This window comes from Macadamia integrifolia, chromosome 6 (genome assembly GCF_013358625.1).
Source record: "Macadamia integrifolia cultivar HAES 741 chromosome 6, SCU_Mint_v3, whole genome shotgun sequence".
NCBI classification, from domain to species: domain Eukaryota; kingdom Viridiplantae; phylum Streptophyta; class Magnoliopsida; order Proteales; family Proteaceae; genus Macadamia; species Macadamia integrifolia.
The window spans coordinates 7690986-7707072 of NC_056562.1; the positions used below are offsets into that span (position 1 = coordinate 7690986).

Genomic DNA, 16087 nt, shown 5'->3' on the forward strand with positions numbered 1-16087 from the left:
GGTTTGTTTTATTGGATCAACTTTTTGGTGATTCTATGATCCATATCCAAATCAAGTAATATTTTTGGTCTACTTTTTTACTTGCTCTAATTTGGTCATTGAGGTCGGACTCTATTATGGATTTCTGACCACATTCTCCATAGGGCACTCTTATCTCTTTCTTCTCCGAGCTCGGGTTATGGAAGAAGGTATCAACAACAACTGGTTTTATTACGAGATAGCTCATGATGTTCATATCGATCTATAGCATTGGGTAGACTTCATACATCATTTCCCACCTCTCTCCCCCTTTGTACATGGTCGCGATGACCACCATAGGAAAACGCAATCCTATCTAAAATTTGTAATTTCTTAACGAGTATCATGACCTTTTAAAATACTATTACTTGTATTATTTTCATTTCTTAACTTATGTGTGGTTATATCCCACCGCCCATCCCCAAAAGAATGTGTGTATTAATCAACCATCAAAGGGAAAAATAAAAAATAGTGAAGGCTAGTTTGGAATCAAAGGGAAGGGAAGTGAAAATTTTCAAACATAAAAATGAGATTTTTGTAATCATTACTTCAAGTGATTGTATAAACTACTTCAATTTCTTACAAAAAATTACAAGATTACAAACTATTGAGTTTGTTTGGGTTTACCGAATCACCGCTTACTGTCTTTCTTAACAAGATTATGCAGTATCAGTTTTGGGTTTTCGAAACTACCCAATACAATGCTCCTCCCTCAACAATATATGTTTTTCTTTTGACAATTTTCCTTCAACCTCTCCTTCGATCACATGTCCCTGTCCCTGCAATCCTTCCACCCACACCCTGCAATTCTTTTCCTCCCCCTGCAACCCCTCCCACCCTTGCTACAAATACCAAGCCTTACAAGGAGTCATATATATATACATGATAGGAAACCACATAAAGTTGGAAACTCTATCCTCCAAGAAAGGTAGTGTGTGTTATCACATGTGAGCTTGAATTGTAATAGGTACCTTTTAGATATGAACAGCAATACAAACTCCCATAAGGTAACAGAAGTTGATATCGTAACTCTAATAGTATAGAAGTCCTATTAGCAAGATAAGATGATATCCGCAGCAGAAGGGACATGGTGAAGCCGGGGTTTGAGATTTAGATTTCGCATTGGTGATATAGTTACATGAGGTAATGATTACGAAAGTTGATTATCTTGCTTCCCTCTTTTGATGAAAACTAGAGATGAAAATGAAGATGGATAATCATTGAAGCCAACTCATTAATCTGCCAATTTCTTGTGAAGCCCAAAACAACAACAACAACAACAACAGCAACAGCAACAGCAACAGCAACAGCAACAACAGCAGCAGAAAGAAAATCAAAAACAAAAGAAGATGGATAATCATTGAAGCCAACTCATTAATCTGTCAATTTCTTGTGAAGCCCAAAACAAAACAACAACAACAACAACAGCAACAGCAGCAGAAAGAAAATCAAAAACAAAAGATTTCAGAAATATCCCTTTAGAAAGGGAGAAAAGTAAAGGAGACTAGTGCATGGCTTCATGAAAGCTTTGATCTTCATTCCTCTCCAACACATCAAAGCATAAGATGGAGTCCATACAATTCCAAAACATCCCAATCTCGTCTCCCTCCTGCAACTCCCTCCTCCTCACGAAGTCTCTACTCCAATTGTCCACGAAAATATAGCTTTTGGTGCTTTTCCACATCTTGAAGGTCATTTCATATTCTTCTGTTTCGTTGAGATCCCTCACCTTCACCCTAACTCCATCCCCTTCATTCACTTGCGTTTTTTCCTCATCAGTCAAGTGGCAGAAGACAAGGTTATCGACTATCTTCCTCGGCACGAGGAGCCGAGAACTGTGGTCGACATCGCTTCTGAAAAGCTTCTTCTTGAATTCCCATTGATAATCATTCAGATTCATCTTGATTTGCAGAGAAGTAGAAACTGAATTTGAGTTTTGGGTACTTATGGATTCCCTGCACCCTTCTATTTATATTCTTAAGAGCAAGAGTGAATTGAAGCTCTGTTTTCCTTCTCAGTACTGGACATGGAATCCTATGTAGTTTTCCAAGTTTTGATGAAGTCCTGTTTTGCTTTGTTATCACTAGTTTCTGGTTTCCTTCTCATAACAGGAATCAGAATAAGCGGGAACCATGAGATGTTTGCCTTTGTTCGTAATGAAGTTCATGTTAAGTAGAGCTTATGCTTTACCATTGAGCTTAGCTAGCTTGATCAGATGCTTCTTGACCTTTTGATCTATGTAATAGACTATTTTTTTCACTATTTAATATCTGTGATTCAGCTCTGATGGCCAAAAAGGTTATAGGACTTCTTTCTTTTTTCTTGTAAATATATTACGGCAAAAGGATATGCGTACGGATGCGGTCGTACATATGTTGGGGTTACGATGTCTTGATTTCCATATGAGAAAAATTTCCAAGGCTATATTGTTCTTTCTGTAAATTTTTTATATAAGGTTTCACTATATATTTATAACAAGGTTTTCTTTTTTTGTAAGCAATTTGACAAACGTGTGAAGATGAGCATTGTAACTAGGGGTGAAATAGGGTTGAGTAGGGCCAGGTTTTTTAAAATCCTTACCAACCCTAGTTCCTCAAAATTCAACCCAGGCCCAACCCAACCCTAACGGGTTCATACCAACCCAACCTGGCCCTAATTGACCCGATTAGGGCTGGGTTCGATCGGGTTGACCCTGGCTTTTGCAATGATTGGATTAAACTTGAGTGGCCTTTTTTTACCACTCATATCCTATACATTAAAAAATTATAGCAAAAATAAATACCAATAGGAGCCCTAAATTCTAATATAAAATTTTAGGGTTAAATTTTGGGCCGGGTTGGGTTGGGTTGAGGCCTCAACTTGAGCCCTACCCAATCCTAGGTTAGGGTTTGGGTTTTTCAACTCTAACTCACCCTCAGGGTCAGAAAATTTGGCCTAAGCTCTGTTCGGGTCCAGGGCGGGCCATGGTAGGTTCGGGCTGTCAGGGCTAAACTTTCACCCCTAATTGTAACCATTCTCTATTGATAGTGGAGCATGATCTCATCTCACCGTGGAAGTAGGCACATTTGGTCGAACCACGTAAATCTGTGTGCTTTATGTGATTGTTTGTTCTTGTTCTCCCATTCATTTATACAACATGTAACAAAGTGATTGAGAAAATAGAGGGGTTGAAATAATAAAAAAAAAAAACCCCATATTTGAGGAATCGTTTGATCGCCATATGCAATCATGCATGAACCCTTTCCCTACAAAAGAGAGTTTTCCTAGTTTGACGTTTAACAAAACTACAGAGTTTCTTTGGTATACACCAGCGAAAATAAATATCACGAGAAAATTAGATTGAAATGAAATTTTATAAACGAATGGAACCAAAGGTACATGTTCACATATCAAATTTCACCTAAAATAGAGTCGGCCAAGTGAGAAAATAAGATTTTGAAAAAAAATTACAAATAAAAATAGACTGCGGAAGATTCTTAAATACCATGATCGAGTTAGGCCATTTATTCATCATATCATTGGTAATGGTATAGCTATGAAGTTCTGGTTGGACTACCCTTGGCATGCAGATAGATTCATGATCGCTACATATGGCCATATGGGGATGTATCCGTTATGATGCTAGATCAGACAGGTACTCTTTTTTTGCACTGTCATGTATGCCTATAATGATGCTATGGATACGGCCACCCTGTGGGTGGGTAAAAGAATGCTAACCACCCAGTCAACTAAATTGCACTAGGGAGTGATTAGGGTTCTTCTATACATGGAATAATAGGAGATTTAGAGAATCAAGAGTCTCATGTAAGTTGGACAGGTTCTGATGAATAACCAGTGGTTCTCTTCTTTTAGGTCTTTGTTATGTTTGTCTTGAATTCTTGATTTCTTCGAAGAATGATCTGTTTTGATATATTTTAGTGACGATTTAAACGGGATTTTTCTGAGACCTATGATGGTAACAGAAGGGTTGCTAATACTGTTTTACTAATCCGCAATTTGATGGATCGACCCGATTTGAAGGAGTATATATATGTACATCATCCTGTTGAACAAGCATTAATCTAAGATTTTGGGAAGGACGGATTGTGTTAATGAGGTTTTCAGACGAATTTTCTTGCCATGATTTGGATGTTCTTGAGAGAGATTTTCATTGTAACTTTTCTTCTAACATTATGAATCATCTTCTCTTTTATCGAAAGACGTAACACATCACATCTTATTTTCTGCCCACTTATAATTACATTCAGGCACCGAATTAGGTGTTGCTTACAAAAATTGCTCTAGCTAACCCTTGCTCACTAATCATTACATTTGGATCATAGCGCTTCTTCTTGTTTCGAAGGAAATGCCCTATCATAAGGTTGACAGTATTAAATTCTGGGATGTACAGGTGATGCAATAGAATCCCCATATAGTGAAGCAACACGAAATGTCTAAAAAACATATAAAAAAGGGGGAGTGGGCCCAATTCCCTGGCCCACATAAATCAAATCTGTTAAGGTAGTTCGGCTTACGGCGCCAAATAAAATCCCTAATCCTCAGCGCTCGTTGCCTCTCTCGCCCTTGTTATCGTGTTCGTCTCGTCTTCGTTTTCTTGGCTGCGAAGTAATCAGTAATCACAGTGTGTTGGATCCATCAAACCTGAGCGGTTCCTTAACCAGAACATGAACAGTTCGAGTATTATTTTTGAGGATTTCAATAAGAATAATATCATCCACAAGGAGATTCGCTTCAGTTTTCGCATTCGATTACGATCGTTGCTGCTTTTTCTCGACGATTTTTCATTGTTTCGAAACAGATAGTCTTCACCATTGCAGTAGTTCTCTTCTTGCTCTATCTCCCGATTATCGAAGCTTCACCAAGTAAGTTCCATTCTTCTTTTCCCTGTTTCTATCATCGGACTTTGTTTTGGTTTCCCAGTGAATCAGCTTTATTATGAATCGTAATCTCTCTCTCTCTCTAGATTATGAAGATTATGAGTTTTTAACATTAACATATTTATTGATACGTTTCCATTTATTCTCGAATGGTTTTCGCGATTCGCTTGCTTTGTACGTCGTTTCTTTCTTCCTTCTTGGTTTCAGAGGATTGGGTTTACACAGGTGTTCAGTTTTTCTGTCTTCGGATGATCGAAGCAATGCGGAAAGTCTCGTTCTTGCTTTGTCTCTTTCTATCTTCGCATTTCGGTTTTCTATTGTTTTGATTCTGTTTTGATTGTAAATCTGGAATCAATTCTGTCATGTCTTCTTAGGGTTTTCAGTTATTATTGATGAATGAAGGCTTCCATAATTTTGCAGGTGACCTTTTGTTCACAGTCCATTGTCTTTGTTTAGTGCCAGAGATCGATGGCTAAAAAAGGAAAGAAGGATATCGTTGGGGAAGAAGAGAACGTTGCAACCCAGGATGGGACTAAACCCAAGAAGATGGGTCAAGTCATTCCCGATGATGAATGGGATAATGCCAAGTATGAAAATAAAGAAGATGACTGTGATTCTAATGTTATTACCTTCTCTGGTAAGAAGAAGTCATCAAAATCTTCCAAGAAAGGCTTTAGCTTCTTTGCCACTGCACGTCTTGATGAAGAGGAAGGGAATGATATATATGCCTCTGAGCCGCAGGTGGAAACCCCCATTGATGAAAGCATAGTGGAGAATGAAGATGCCCCAACCATTAAAAATAAGAATGCCACTGATGCTGTAGTTAATAAACAGTGTAGCAAGGAAGTCTTGGAGGTATCTAAGAACGAGAAGAAGAGAAGTGGTAGGCCACCTTGGGTGGAGGTTGAATTAGATAAAATGATTGCTGAGCTTGGTGAAGGCTCTGCTCTTTCCATACCTTCTCCTGCTTATCCATGTGAGGTGGAGGTTACTCCTCTAGAAGAGGTGAAGGTTCAGGTTAAGCTTCAAGAAGTTTTTGCATTTGGCTCCAAGGGTGAGGGGGAGGAAGCTGAAGGAGAAGGCAGTGAATCTGCTGCTGCAAAGAAGAAGAGAAAGAAGAAGGAAAAGGTAAAGGCAAGGAAGGTAGCAGCAACTGTGGATGTAAAGGAAAAAATACAGGAACAGGCCAAAATCAAGGTTTCAGATAACAAGGTGCCAAAGCATGTTAAAGAAATACGGGAGGCACTAGAGAGGTATAGAGAAGCTGAAGAGAGGATGAAGAGAGAAGAAGAAGAAAGGTCCAGGAAGGAAGAAGAAGAACTCCGTCAGCAAGAGGAACTTATGAGGCAGGTTGAGGAGGCCAGGCGCATGAAGAAGGAGAGAGAAAAAAATAAGCTTCTGAAGAAAAAACAGGAGGGCAAGCCTGTAACTGGTAAACAGAAGGAAGAAGCCCGACGGTTGGAGTCAATGAGGAATCAGTTTCTTGCTCAAGCTGACGCTGGGCTCCCCTATGAAGATACTGGTGGTGGGCCATCGAAAAGACCCATGTATCAGACAAAGAAGTCAAAACCAGCTCATGCGCTGGCCTCTCTTAAGGCTGTGGCAAAGGAAGACCACACCACTGCTGGTGATGTGACAGAGGCTGAAAAGGTTGAAAAAGTGAAGTCCTCGAAGTTGGAAGTTGAGCAAAGAGTTGAAGCAAATGGAATTGAATATGAAGGAGATCATGATGAAGATACATGGGATGCAAAGAGCTGGGATGATGCTGCTGTGACTTTTCCTGTTAAGTGCACATTTGCTCAGGAGGAAGTTGAGCCTGAGCCTACAGTAAAGAATGAAACCAAGTATGCCAGAGCACCAGTTTCTGAGGATGCTGCTGGCCCTGCTGTTGCACGCAGAACTGCAAAGTCTAATAACAGCAAGATAGAATCTGTGATGAAAAAAGAACTGACTGAAGCCATCTGTAACCAAAGCCTGGATGATCTCCATTCTCCAATTTGCTGTGTTCTGGGACATGTTGATGCAGGCAAAACCAAGCTGTTAGATTGCATTCGAGGCACTAATATTCAGGTGGGTGAAGCTGGAGGTATCACGCAGCAGATTGGTGCAACCTATTGTCCCATGGAGAGGATACAGGAGAGAACCAAGGAACTAAAAGCCGATGCAAAGTTCCGGGTGGTCCCAGGTCTTCTTGTCATTGATACCCCAGGGCATGAACCATTCTCAAATTTACGGTCACGGGGCTCAGATTTATGCGATATAGCAATATTAGTTGTTGACATAATGGAGGGTCTAAAACCACAGACGATTGAATCTCTCAGTCTACTGAAAATAAGGAATACTGATTTTGTTGTTGCATTGAATAAGGTTAGTCAGGAAGTTAATTTACTTCTCAGTATTTTCTTTTAGTGAACCTGCAATGTTCTTCTGTATGGAGGCATGCTTCTAATCCTTTCTATTTTTTTCCCCCTCCCCATCTCAATTACAAGGTGGACAGATTGTACGGGTGGAAGAGTTTCCCCAATGAACCTATTATTGAATCTTTGAAGAAACAATCAAATGATGTACAAAATGAGTTCAAAATGAGGCTTACTAGGGTAAGCAAATATTTGGCCTTTCTTCTGTATGTAGAGGTTTTTGGTTAGGCTAACTGGATAAGGTTTCTGTTTGTTTTTTTATTTTCTGCTTTATTTTCTTTCTTCAGATTATCACTCAGTTCAAGGAGCAAGGTGTGAATACTGAGCTGTACTATAAAAACATGGACATGGGAGAAACTGTCAGTATTGTTCCTACAAGTGCAATTAGGTAGGTGTTATTGATACAAAAAGGTTAGGCTTTTCAATATCCATTTGCAGAATTTAAGAAACCACTTCTTATGCTGATCTGGTTGGGTTTTTTATTTTATTTTTTTATCTGTGGATGTAACAGCGGGGAGGGCATTCCAGATCTTCTATTGTTATTGGTACAATGGGCTTCAGAAACTATGGTGGAAAAGCTTATGTTTAGCAATAAAGTCCAGGTTCTTTCTCTCTCTCTCTACTAGGTTATTACGCATCCTAATAGGGAAACTTCTGATTCTAATTTCAGCTTGTGACTGTTCATCAGGGCACAATTTTGGAAGTTAAAATTGTTGAAGGCCTGGGGACAACCATTGATGTTGTGTTAATCAATGGTATCCTTCATGAGAGGGATCAAATAGTTGTTTGTGGCATGCAGGTAATATTACTTCAAATACACGCACATGCGTTATACGCGCTTACATATCATCTGATTGCAATCCTGTTTTGCATGTTAGGGGCCTATTGTTACCAACATCCGTGCCTTATTGACCCATCATCCAATGATGGAAATCCAAGTACAGGTGAGAAGCTTGTGACACTTATCTTCGGTTTCTGTTCTTCATCTCAGCTTTGTAGGAGAAGCACACAGTGAGGAAATGATAATCATTGAACATAGGGGCGTGATAATGGCATAGCGATATTTGAAAATAAAGAGAGCTTTTAGTGCTTGTAACTTTTTGCATAAGATGACCTTCACAGCTGTTCTTGCTGGTTAATCTGTAATTTTGTTTTCAAAGCTATGAAATTATCATTGAAATTTGTTTTTCCTTTAAATGTTTTGGTCTTGTAGAATCTGTGTTCTCCTTTGTTTTTTAAAGAGGGGGGGGGGGTATGTGTATGTATTGTAGCAGTAAGTTAGCCGAATTAGCATGGTTACAGACTACTCTCTGCTCTTTTAGTAAGCCAAAGGCTTCAACTATAATTGGATTCAACAATGCACATAAGCGCAACTTAAGGGCAGTAAGAAATGCTCATGATACTGTTTTGCTTGATTTCAGGGAGAATATTTGCAACATAAAGAGTTGAAGGCTACGCAGGGTGTAAAGATAGCTGCACAGGTGATTTAGATCTCCTAAATGATTATGTCTTGTAAACTTACATATTATTCATAAGTAATAATTATTTTGGATTGTTTTAAAATCCACCCTGTGGCATACTTTTAAAGTTACAGGAAAATACACATATTTTACCTTTTTCGGCAGGGGTTGTTGTAGCCATGCCCTCAACTAGAAGTGCTTCTAGCATGCTGGCTGAATACCTTGTTTGGCTCTTTGTTCGAGCTCTTCGAATGGAGTCTTTTTCTTCCCGGGTAGATCCTTAAATAACCGTTAGATCAGGGCATAGCCATAGTGGTTTGTCCGAAATGTCTAGTTGTTCCCAAGAACATACATCCAATGGCAAGGAAACTGGTTGTGCTTCCAAGATGTCTATCTAGTAATGCATGAAGACAATCCACTGATTCTCGCTGCAAAACCAGGCTGAAAAAATGACCTGAAACCTAAAACCTAGAACCCTATGTAACCTCAGTACAGGGACTGAGAAAGGTGGTACATACGTTTGAGACGGGCCGCAAAAATTCAATGATTGGATTGCCATATCATCAGTTAACATGCACAGAAAGGGTGTGATGGTGACCTTTACCCTTTTTTCGCAGATGAAATTTTACCCAAAAGTCTCCCAGGATAGTTTTGCCATCCATTATTCTACTTACCAAGCAAATGATTTATGAATGCACATAATTGCCTATTTGATGAGCTCTTTACCGAGTTGTCCATTGTACATGGTTGTCACCCAAGTAAATGTTGAGTGGGGTTTTGAAGGCCCTATGCTGTCTTTGCTTGCAGGGCCTTGAACATGCCATTGCGGGCACTTGTTTATATGTGGTCGGCCCTGAAGATGATCTGGAAGACATCAAAGGAGCGGCAATGCAAGAAGCAGCAGTGCAACACATGGCATCATTCATGAGCAGAGGCGAGGGTGTTTGTGTGCAAGCCTCTACGTTTGGCTCCTTGGAAGCATTGTTGGCATTCTTGAAGAACCAAAAGGTTAACATACCAGTCAGTGATGTGAGCATTGGTCATGTGCATAAGAGGGATATTATGAGGGCCAGTGTCATGCTTGAGAGGAAGAAGGAATATGCCACCATCTTGGCTTTTGATGTCAAAGTGTCAACCGAGGCACATGAGCTTGCACAAAAGACTGGTGTTAAAATATTTGTTGCTGACATCATCTATGACTTATTCAAACAGTTTAGAATTTATGCTGATTCTCTCCAGGAAGAAAAGAAGAAGGCAGCTGCAGAAGAAGTGGTGTTTCCATGTGTTTTGAAGGTTCTACACATTTATAATAGGGAGCCACTTCTTGTGGGGGTTGAAGTTATTGCTGGCATGGCTAAGGTATGTTCGTTTTCTTGTCTATTCACTTTGATGGTGAGACCTGGCGCAGTTTCATATTAGGCCAGTTCAAGTGATTATAAATTTATAATTTCCTCTAGTTTTTAATGCCTTCTCTGTTTTTTTTTACCATGTGAAAACTGACTGCAAGTCTTAAGTCTTTAGGCATTGTGATGTTGATGACTTCAAACTCATAGTTGGCACTTAGTTATTCCGTGGACAAAAATCTGTTAATCAGTCACTCATGCATATTATGGCAGTCCCATTACTCTGACTGCCAAATACATGGGCTGAGGATTTTAGAGTGATGACACATTTGTTGTATGTTTTCATCATTTTCAATTTAAGTGTGTCACATATACATAGTTGTCAAGGCACCGCTTTGGTGTCCAGGCGGTTTGTCTGGGTCTTAGGTGATTGTCACCTTATTGCACTGCATGCCGCCTTATATTTTGGGACTTAAGATTTTATTCATGAATAAGCAAATACCCCATATTTGAATCCAATAAAGATAGTTTAAAAATCGAATTCCAAAAGGATAAAAATTCAACCCCCCTAGTCCAAGAACAAAAAATAAATTTTGGTTGTAGGGAGCGATTTTCAACTTTCAAATGTTGGGGTTTTTCTCAATTTTGAAAATTTTATAAATCTTATCATGGTAAGACATTAACAAAAACCAAAAGTCCCTGGTAAAATAATATTTTGTTAAATGATTTTCATTCAGGCGATTCTAACAGCATTCACACACTTTAATATAAGTTTGACTGGAACATAACTTTGCCATTACAATTCAGATTTAAGTAATCTTAGATTTGGTGAAAACCTGGTTTTGTGCTATACGCCTATACCTAATACAAAAAGTCTCATGTAAAAATAAAATCATATGACTAGTCAAACTTATAGAACAATAGCATTTCTCTAAATGTTGATTATTTATGACTTAATGTTGATTTTTTATGTAGCTTAATGTTGATTTTTTATGATTTGATGTGGCTTTATGTTGATTTTTTATGATACAAGGTACATGTAGCATACTAAATAATGTTAGAAATGAGAAAAAATAAAAAAATAACACTTGGTCGCCTTGTTCGCCTTAAGGCGGGTGACTTGTCTCCTAAGCCCTTAGGCAGCTCTCCACTACCTTGTTTTGCCTCGGCGCTGTGACAACTATGCACATATAGTTGGGGCCTGAATAAAGGCAATAAGATTTAGAATTATGAATTAGAATTTGGGAAATCTTATATTGGAAATCATGAGGAATATTTTTTTCTTCTTAGCTCATGGCTGTTAAAAGCATGGAGTGTAGTATCTTTTGGCAGAACATTTGTCTTTGAGCGAGTGCAAAAATATAATTCAATCTGGTAATAGGAAAATCAAAATGTCAGTGGCATATTACTACTCCTTTTTACTCCTCATATCATGCTTAATGATTGATTTGGTTGGTAAAATAGTCATGTGACAAGTAATGGTGTTCCCATTGTTTTCTTCTCATCATCAGCCTTCAACCGTTCTCAGGTTAACACTGGTGGGGATCAACCATCAGCATTGCCTTCTCCTTTTACACTTCTTAGGCCCACACAGGGGTATCAGGTTCATGTTTCAGATTTTTTTACCATTGAGGAAGATGTACAAGGAGAAGCGCCAAGCTGAATTAGGATGATGGGTTTAATGTATTTAGGGAATGTCCCTTTGAACCCTCCCCAAATTGGTATACATTTTAATCGAAATGAGATTAGCGAAAAGAGTAGTGAATCATATTAATATACATTTTCGATGGTTGGGGTTGGAAATTGATATGATCTAGATAGTGTAAGAGGTCAGTTACCAGATTGTCTCTAAAAGATTTCACTCAGGAGGCCTTTGATTTTATTCTAACTGCATTTTTCTCAGGTTGGCACGCCATTATGTATTCCTTCAAGGGACCCCATTGATATTGGTCGAATTTCGTCCATTGAAATAAATCGTAAACCTCTTCTAGAGGCCAAGAAAGGGGAAAAGGTATCCTTAAAGGTAAGGAGCAGTCCTCTTGGGACATAATGTTTGAAGATTTTGTTTGATCCTAAAGGGTCGGCTACATTGGCTCTAATTTATTATCTATGTTCCTTGCAGATAACGAGCTACAATTCTGAGAACCAAAGAAAGGTGTTCAGAAGGAATTCAAGGGAGATAGCTGAGCTTGTTAGCATCATCAATAGAAGGTCTATAGAACTTCTTAAAGAACATTTTTGGGTAAGTTTTATGATAACATTTTAAAAGAATTGTTTCACTTTCTCTCTTATTATGACCGTTCACAAGTTGACATAACTTTCTTTGTTGTCCAAAAAATGAGCAGGAAGTGGTGACTAGTGAGGACAGGAAGCTATTACTGATGCTGAAGCAGCTTTTCAAGATACGATGAACTCGGAAACCCTTAGTGTATTTGGGTTGCTTATGTTTTGAGTATCTATAGAACTATAAATCGTAGTTATTTGAATTCCTATGCATTAAAAAAAAAATCCAATTAGTGAAATTCTGTAGTTTTGGAACTTTGGATAATAATAGAGCATACTTGTGTGGCAGAGATTAGTCGACCACCCTAGAAATGAAAGATTCTCTTTTTTCCTTTTTTGTGTATGGATCCCAACTTCTGTGCGTTTTAAACTCATGCTTTGAAATTGTATCTCTCAATTCCAATTCCTATCCTCTTATACACTGGATACATATATTTTAACTGTATTCCACTTTCCATATGTTGTCAAAAGTTGCAGTTTACTTCTAGGCAAGGCCATGCCTAGCCCCTCTTCCCAAATTATACAGGACTTTCCTGGGTCCTAAAGATTTGGGTCAGGTTAAACGATAAAACGCAATCCTTTAAAGGAAAAGTTCCTCCAAGCAGGCTACTGGAAAAGAATATCCAAGTGGGCACCTGAATGTTTGTCATCTTGCATTTTAATTGATGTCCGAATTTTGTAACCAGATAGATCCCAAGGTCATGTGACGTTCAAATGTAAAAGTTTCAGCTCAATGAGAATTTTTTAGGTAGCTAAATATAGGTTTTGAAAAATCTGATATGTATATTGGCAAATAAAGTCATACGGATACGTTGATCTATACATAGAGGGGTATTGCATGAGAAGGAAGAAGAAATTTTCTGGTTCTCAATTATTATATAAAACTTTTTTCATTTGTTGGCAAATTTTTCACATGTTAAATAAAGCAGAAATCCCAGGAAAATGCAAAACCATAAATCATTTGGTGGAGATGGCCCATGAGTTTGTTAATACACATCCAAGGTCCAAAATAACATCCCTTCTTGCATGTCGATTGGATTTTACCTCAGTCTACATCTTTACATTCCCCTTCACATGTGTCTTTGGCATATCCTTGGATATACATATAAAGTAAAACAATGAACAGACATGACTTTAAGACCATGTTAAATAAAAGAAAGTACACAAAAAAAAGTAAAATCTATCTTATTAATAAAAAAAAAAAATTGCTCCATTGTCTCTGACTATTAAAAAAAAGATTGTTTGGATTGGCAAAATGTGTCTTTCACAAAGCAAAATCTATCTTATTAATGACAAATTATGTGATGACAGAAAAACACATTGAAGCAAATAGAAGGGGTCTTCTACTTGGATTAAAACATGCTAGAGATTAGGAATGGACGATAAATAAAGTTTGGAATGACGCAGAAGAGTTAGAACAATTCTTTTTGGAACCTAGCTAGTTCCACTTCGTGGGCTTTGAGCATAATCCCCAATTTTTTGGATGTGTATAATTCTTTCCTTTCATCTTTTTACAGCTCAGGTCTGGCAATGACATGATTATTTTTGTTAAACAATTAGCTTTTGTTACTATGAGGAAACATTTCCCCTTTTCTATCACCAACAAAGACATATATATCATTTCATTATTGTGGTCATGAATTTTTTTTTTTTTTTTTTTTTTATTTCATATTTGCAATCATGATTTTTTTTTTTTTCAACAAAAAAGAAAAAAAAACCAGGTATGTTGCACCCAAAAAAAAATATATATATATATATATATTGCTTGTTGTCCATTTTAATATGTATATCTACATGTATGCCAAGACACACTTGAGGGGAGTGCTGAGATGTTGGGACCTAAAGAGACAGTCATGCTGGTTATTTGGGACATTAAAAATACCCTTAGGCTATCTCAACCTAATGCCTCAGTATTTTAAGTTGGACCTCCAGATGATGTTCTCGATGGGTTTTCATACTTTATTATTATTATTATTAATTTTTTTTTATGGTACTTCCTCAATTTATTTAACAGACATTAAACTGATTATTATTATTATTGAGAAAAAAATCGTACCATTTTGATCCTCTGACATAAAACTAATGTTTTGATTGTCAAGAGAATGTGACCTATTACGTCGTTATGAACTCTACCATTTTGATCCAATCTGAAGTTGCAGACCAGTTTAGTTGGCAAGGTCTACTAATAACCGCAACAAAAACCCCTGCTCCTAAAATTATTTGCTAATTACTGGACCAAGGAGCATAAGCTTCCCAGCAACCTAGCAGGTTAAGCAAAAAATCTTCACAAAACTGAGTTTTTCCGATTCTGGTTATTAAACCAATCAGTAAATTATAGTTATGATTGCCACAACAACTAACAACTCAATCTTTCATCATCATCATCTAATAATAATAATAATAAATATCGAGTTCTTGCCATCCTCAGCCTTGAAAATTCCATCATCCAAAACTTGAATCTTTCAAATACCAACAGGACATGGCCTCTTAAGAGATTACACAAATAAAAATCAGTCTGTCAACAATCTGCACTAAAACTCCCTAGATTGTAAAAGTGAACCTTTACAGCCTACAGGGTATTGATCCTAACATAGAACATGTGCAGCATGTTATGGGTGCTTTAGGCCTTAATAGAACGGTCTGTGCATCCCTGTAATTACAAAACTGAAGACATGGAAAAGTACGGAACTTTTAATTGGTGAAACAAGAATTTTGGTAGACAAAAATAAGAATTATGTCAAACATTTTAAGAACATTTCATTAGTAATATAGACAAGGTGCTATAGAAGAAGCCTCTGGAGTCGCACAAAGAAACCCCAACCTATCTTTACCACTTTCCCATAAAGCCATTTGGATACAATCCCAACACCGAAATGCACCAAAGTGTAGTGAAAAGAATAACATTAATTGCATATCAACTCCATATTCTTTCTTCTTTTCCCATGCTGAACACTGAGAATTTAGCACCTTCAATCCTTTTTCTCTTTGCTGATCGTCATCTCATGATGCAATTGGAGTCTGAACGAACTATATGTACAGATGATAAACAAACAGCTACTGAGGTGTTGAGCCATGTGGTGTTGGAGGGTGAGGGAGATCAGAAGGAAGAACAATATTTGTTCCGAGCAACCACATGCCAGCTGAATTTGAACTACGAGACTGCAAGAAGAAATACTAATACATTGTCAGGGCTTTCAAATCCTATATAAATATAGCAAAAGAATATTAAATAAAAAGAAAGGCACATAACAACTTTTCTCCAAAAAAAAAAAGGCTGTCTTGATTAAGGATAAAAATTCTTTATATTTTCCCAGTAATTGTCCAAGAACCAAACCAAGAGTCATAATGACAGTTATGAGAGGCTATGAGAGCTCAGTAGCAAGAAGGTACAGCAAACCAAACATTTGTTCACCAATGTTACACTGAAGGAAAATTACCTCAATCAGGCAAAATTTAAACGAAAACAGTAGTCCCTCAGGATATTTTGACACTCATAACACAAGTTATCCAAGAATCTGGTCTTCTAACATAATCTGGGGTATCCTTTTGATATCATGTGGCTCATGTAACGATCAGAACCCACAATTGGGAGGATCCCACCCCGGAGATCTTCTAGACCCCAAAATCAGACTGATCCAGTGATAAATTGATAATACATTATCAAGCTTCGGGAAAATCATTTGAGATAG

At 37.7% G+C, this 16087-nt stretch overlaps 3 protein-coding genes across 9 annotated transcripts in view; 1 reads left to right on the forward strand and 2 right to left on the reverse strand.

The window, feature by feature from the left end:
* Positions 1 to 1522: 1522 nt before the first annotated feature.
* On the reverse strand, positions 1523 to 1918 carry LOC122082039 (putative B3 domain-containing protein At1g78640). The gene has a single exon (XM_042649541.1). The coding sequence runs from the start codon at positions 1916 to 1918 to the stop codon at positions 1523 to 1525; it is 396 nt and encodes a 131-aa protein (XP_042505475.1).
* A 2638-nt stretch (positions 1919 to 4556) lies between these two features.
* LOC122080672 (eukaryotic translation initiation factor 5B-like) lies at positions 4557 to 12730 on the forward strand. 3 transcript variants are annotated; one of them, XM_042647487.1, is made up of 12 exons: positions 4557 to 4880; positions 5298 to 7262; positions 7385 to 7492; positions 7600 to 7700; positions 7824 to 7914; positions 8001 to 8111; positions 8191 to 8256; positions 8734 to 8793; positions 9580 to 10131; positions 12019 to 12138; positions 12238 to 12357; positions 12461 to 12730. In XM_042647487.1, the coding sequence occupies exons 2-12, from the start codon at positions 5364 to 5366 to the stop codon at positions 12524 to 12526; spliced, it is 3294 nt and encodes a 1097-aa protein (XP_042503421.1). In that variant the 5' UTR covers positions 4557 to 4880; positions 5298 to 5363; the 3' UTR covers positions 12527 to 12730. The 3 variants fall into 3 exon arrangements, with proteins under 3 accessions (XP_042503421.1, XP_042503419.1, XP_042503422.1); XM_042647485.1 differs by having other exon boundaries at positions 5316 to 7262; XM_042647488.1 differs by having other exon boundaries at positions 5352 to 7262.
* A 2341-nt stretch (positions 12731 to 15071) lies between these two features.
* LOC122081162 overlaps positions 15072 to 16087 on the reverse strand; it is a 30569-nt gene continuing 29553 nt past the window's right edge. For all 5 annotated transcript variants that reach the window (XM_042648158.1, XM_042648159.1, XM_042648157.1 and 2 more), the window contains one exon: positions 15072 to 15557. In XM_042648158.1, coding sequence (XP_042504092.1) covers positions 15368 to 15557 — 190 coding nt within the window. In that variant the 3' untranslated portion in view covers positions 15072 to 15367. The remainder of the gene's footprint in view (positions 15558 to 16087) is intronic.

Coding starts and splice junctions, on each gene's coding strand:
- LOC122082039 (XM_042649541.1), bottom strand. CDS start 1,918: ATGAATCTGAATGATTATCAATGGGAATTCAAGAAGAAGCTTTTCAGA.
- LOC122080672 (XM_042647487.1), top strand. CDS start 5,364: ATGGCTAAAAAAGGAAAGAAGGATATCGTTGGGGAAGAAGAGAACGTT. Junction 7,263..7,384: donor TTGTTGTTGCATTGAATAAG/GTTAGTCAGGAA, acceptor CTCAATTACAAG/GTGGACAGATTGTACGGGTG. Junction 7,701..7,823: donor GTTCCTACAAGTGCAATTAG/GTAGGTGTTATT, acceptor TGGATGTAACAG/CGGGGAGGGCATTCCAGATC.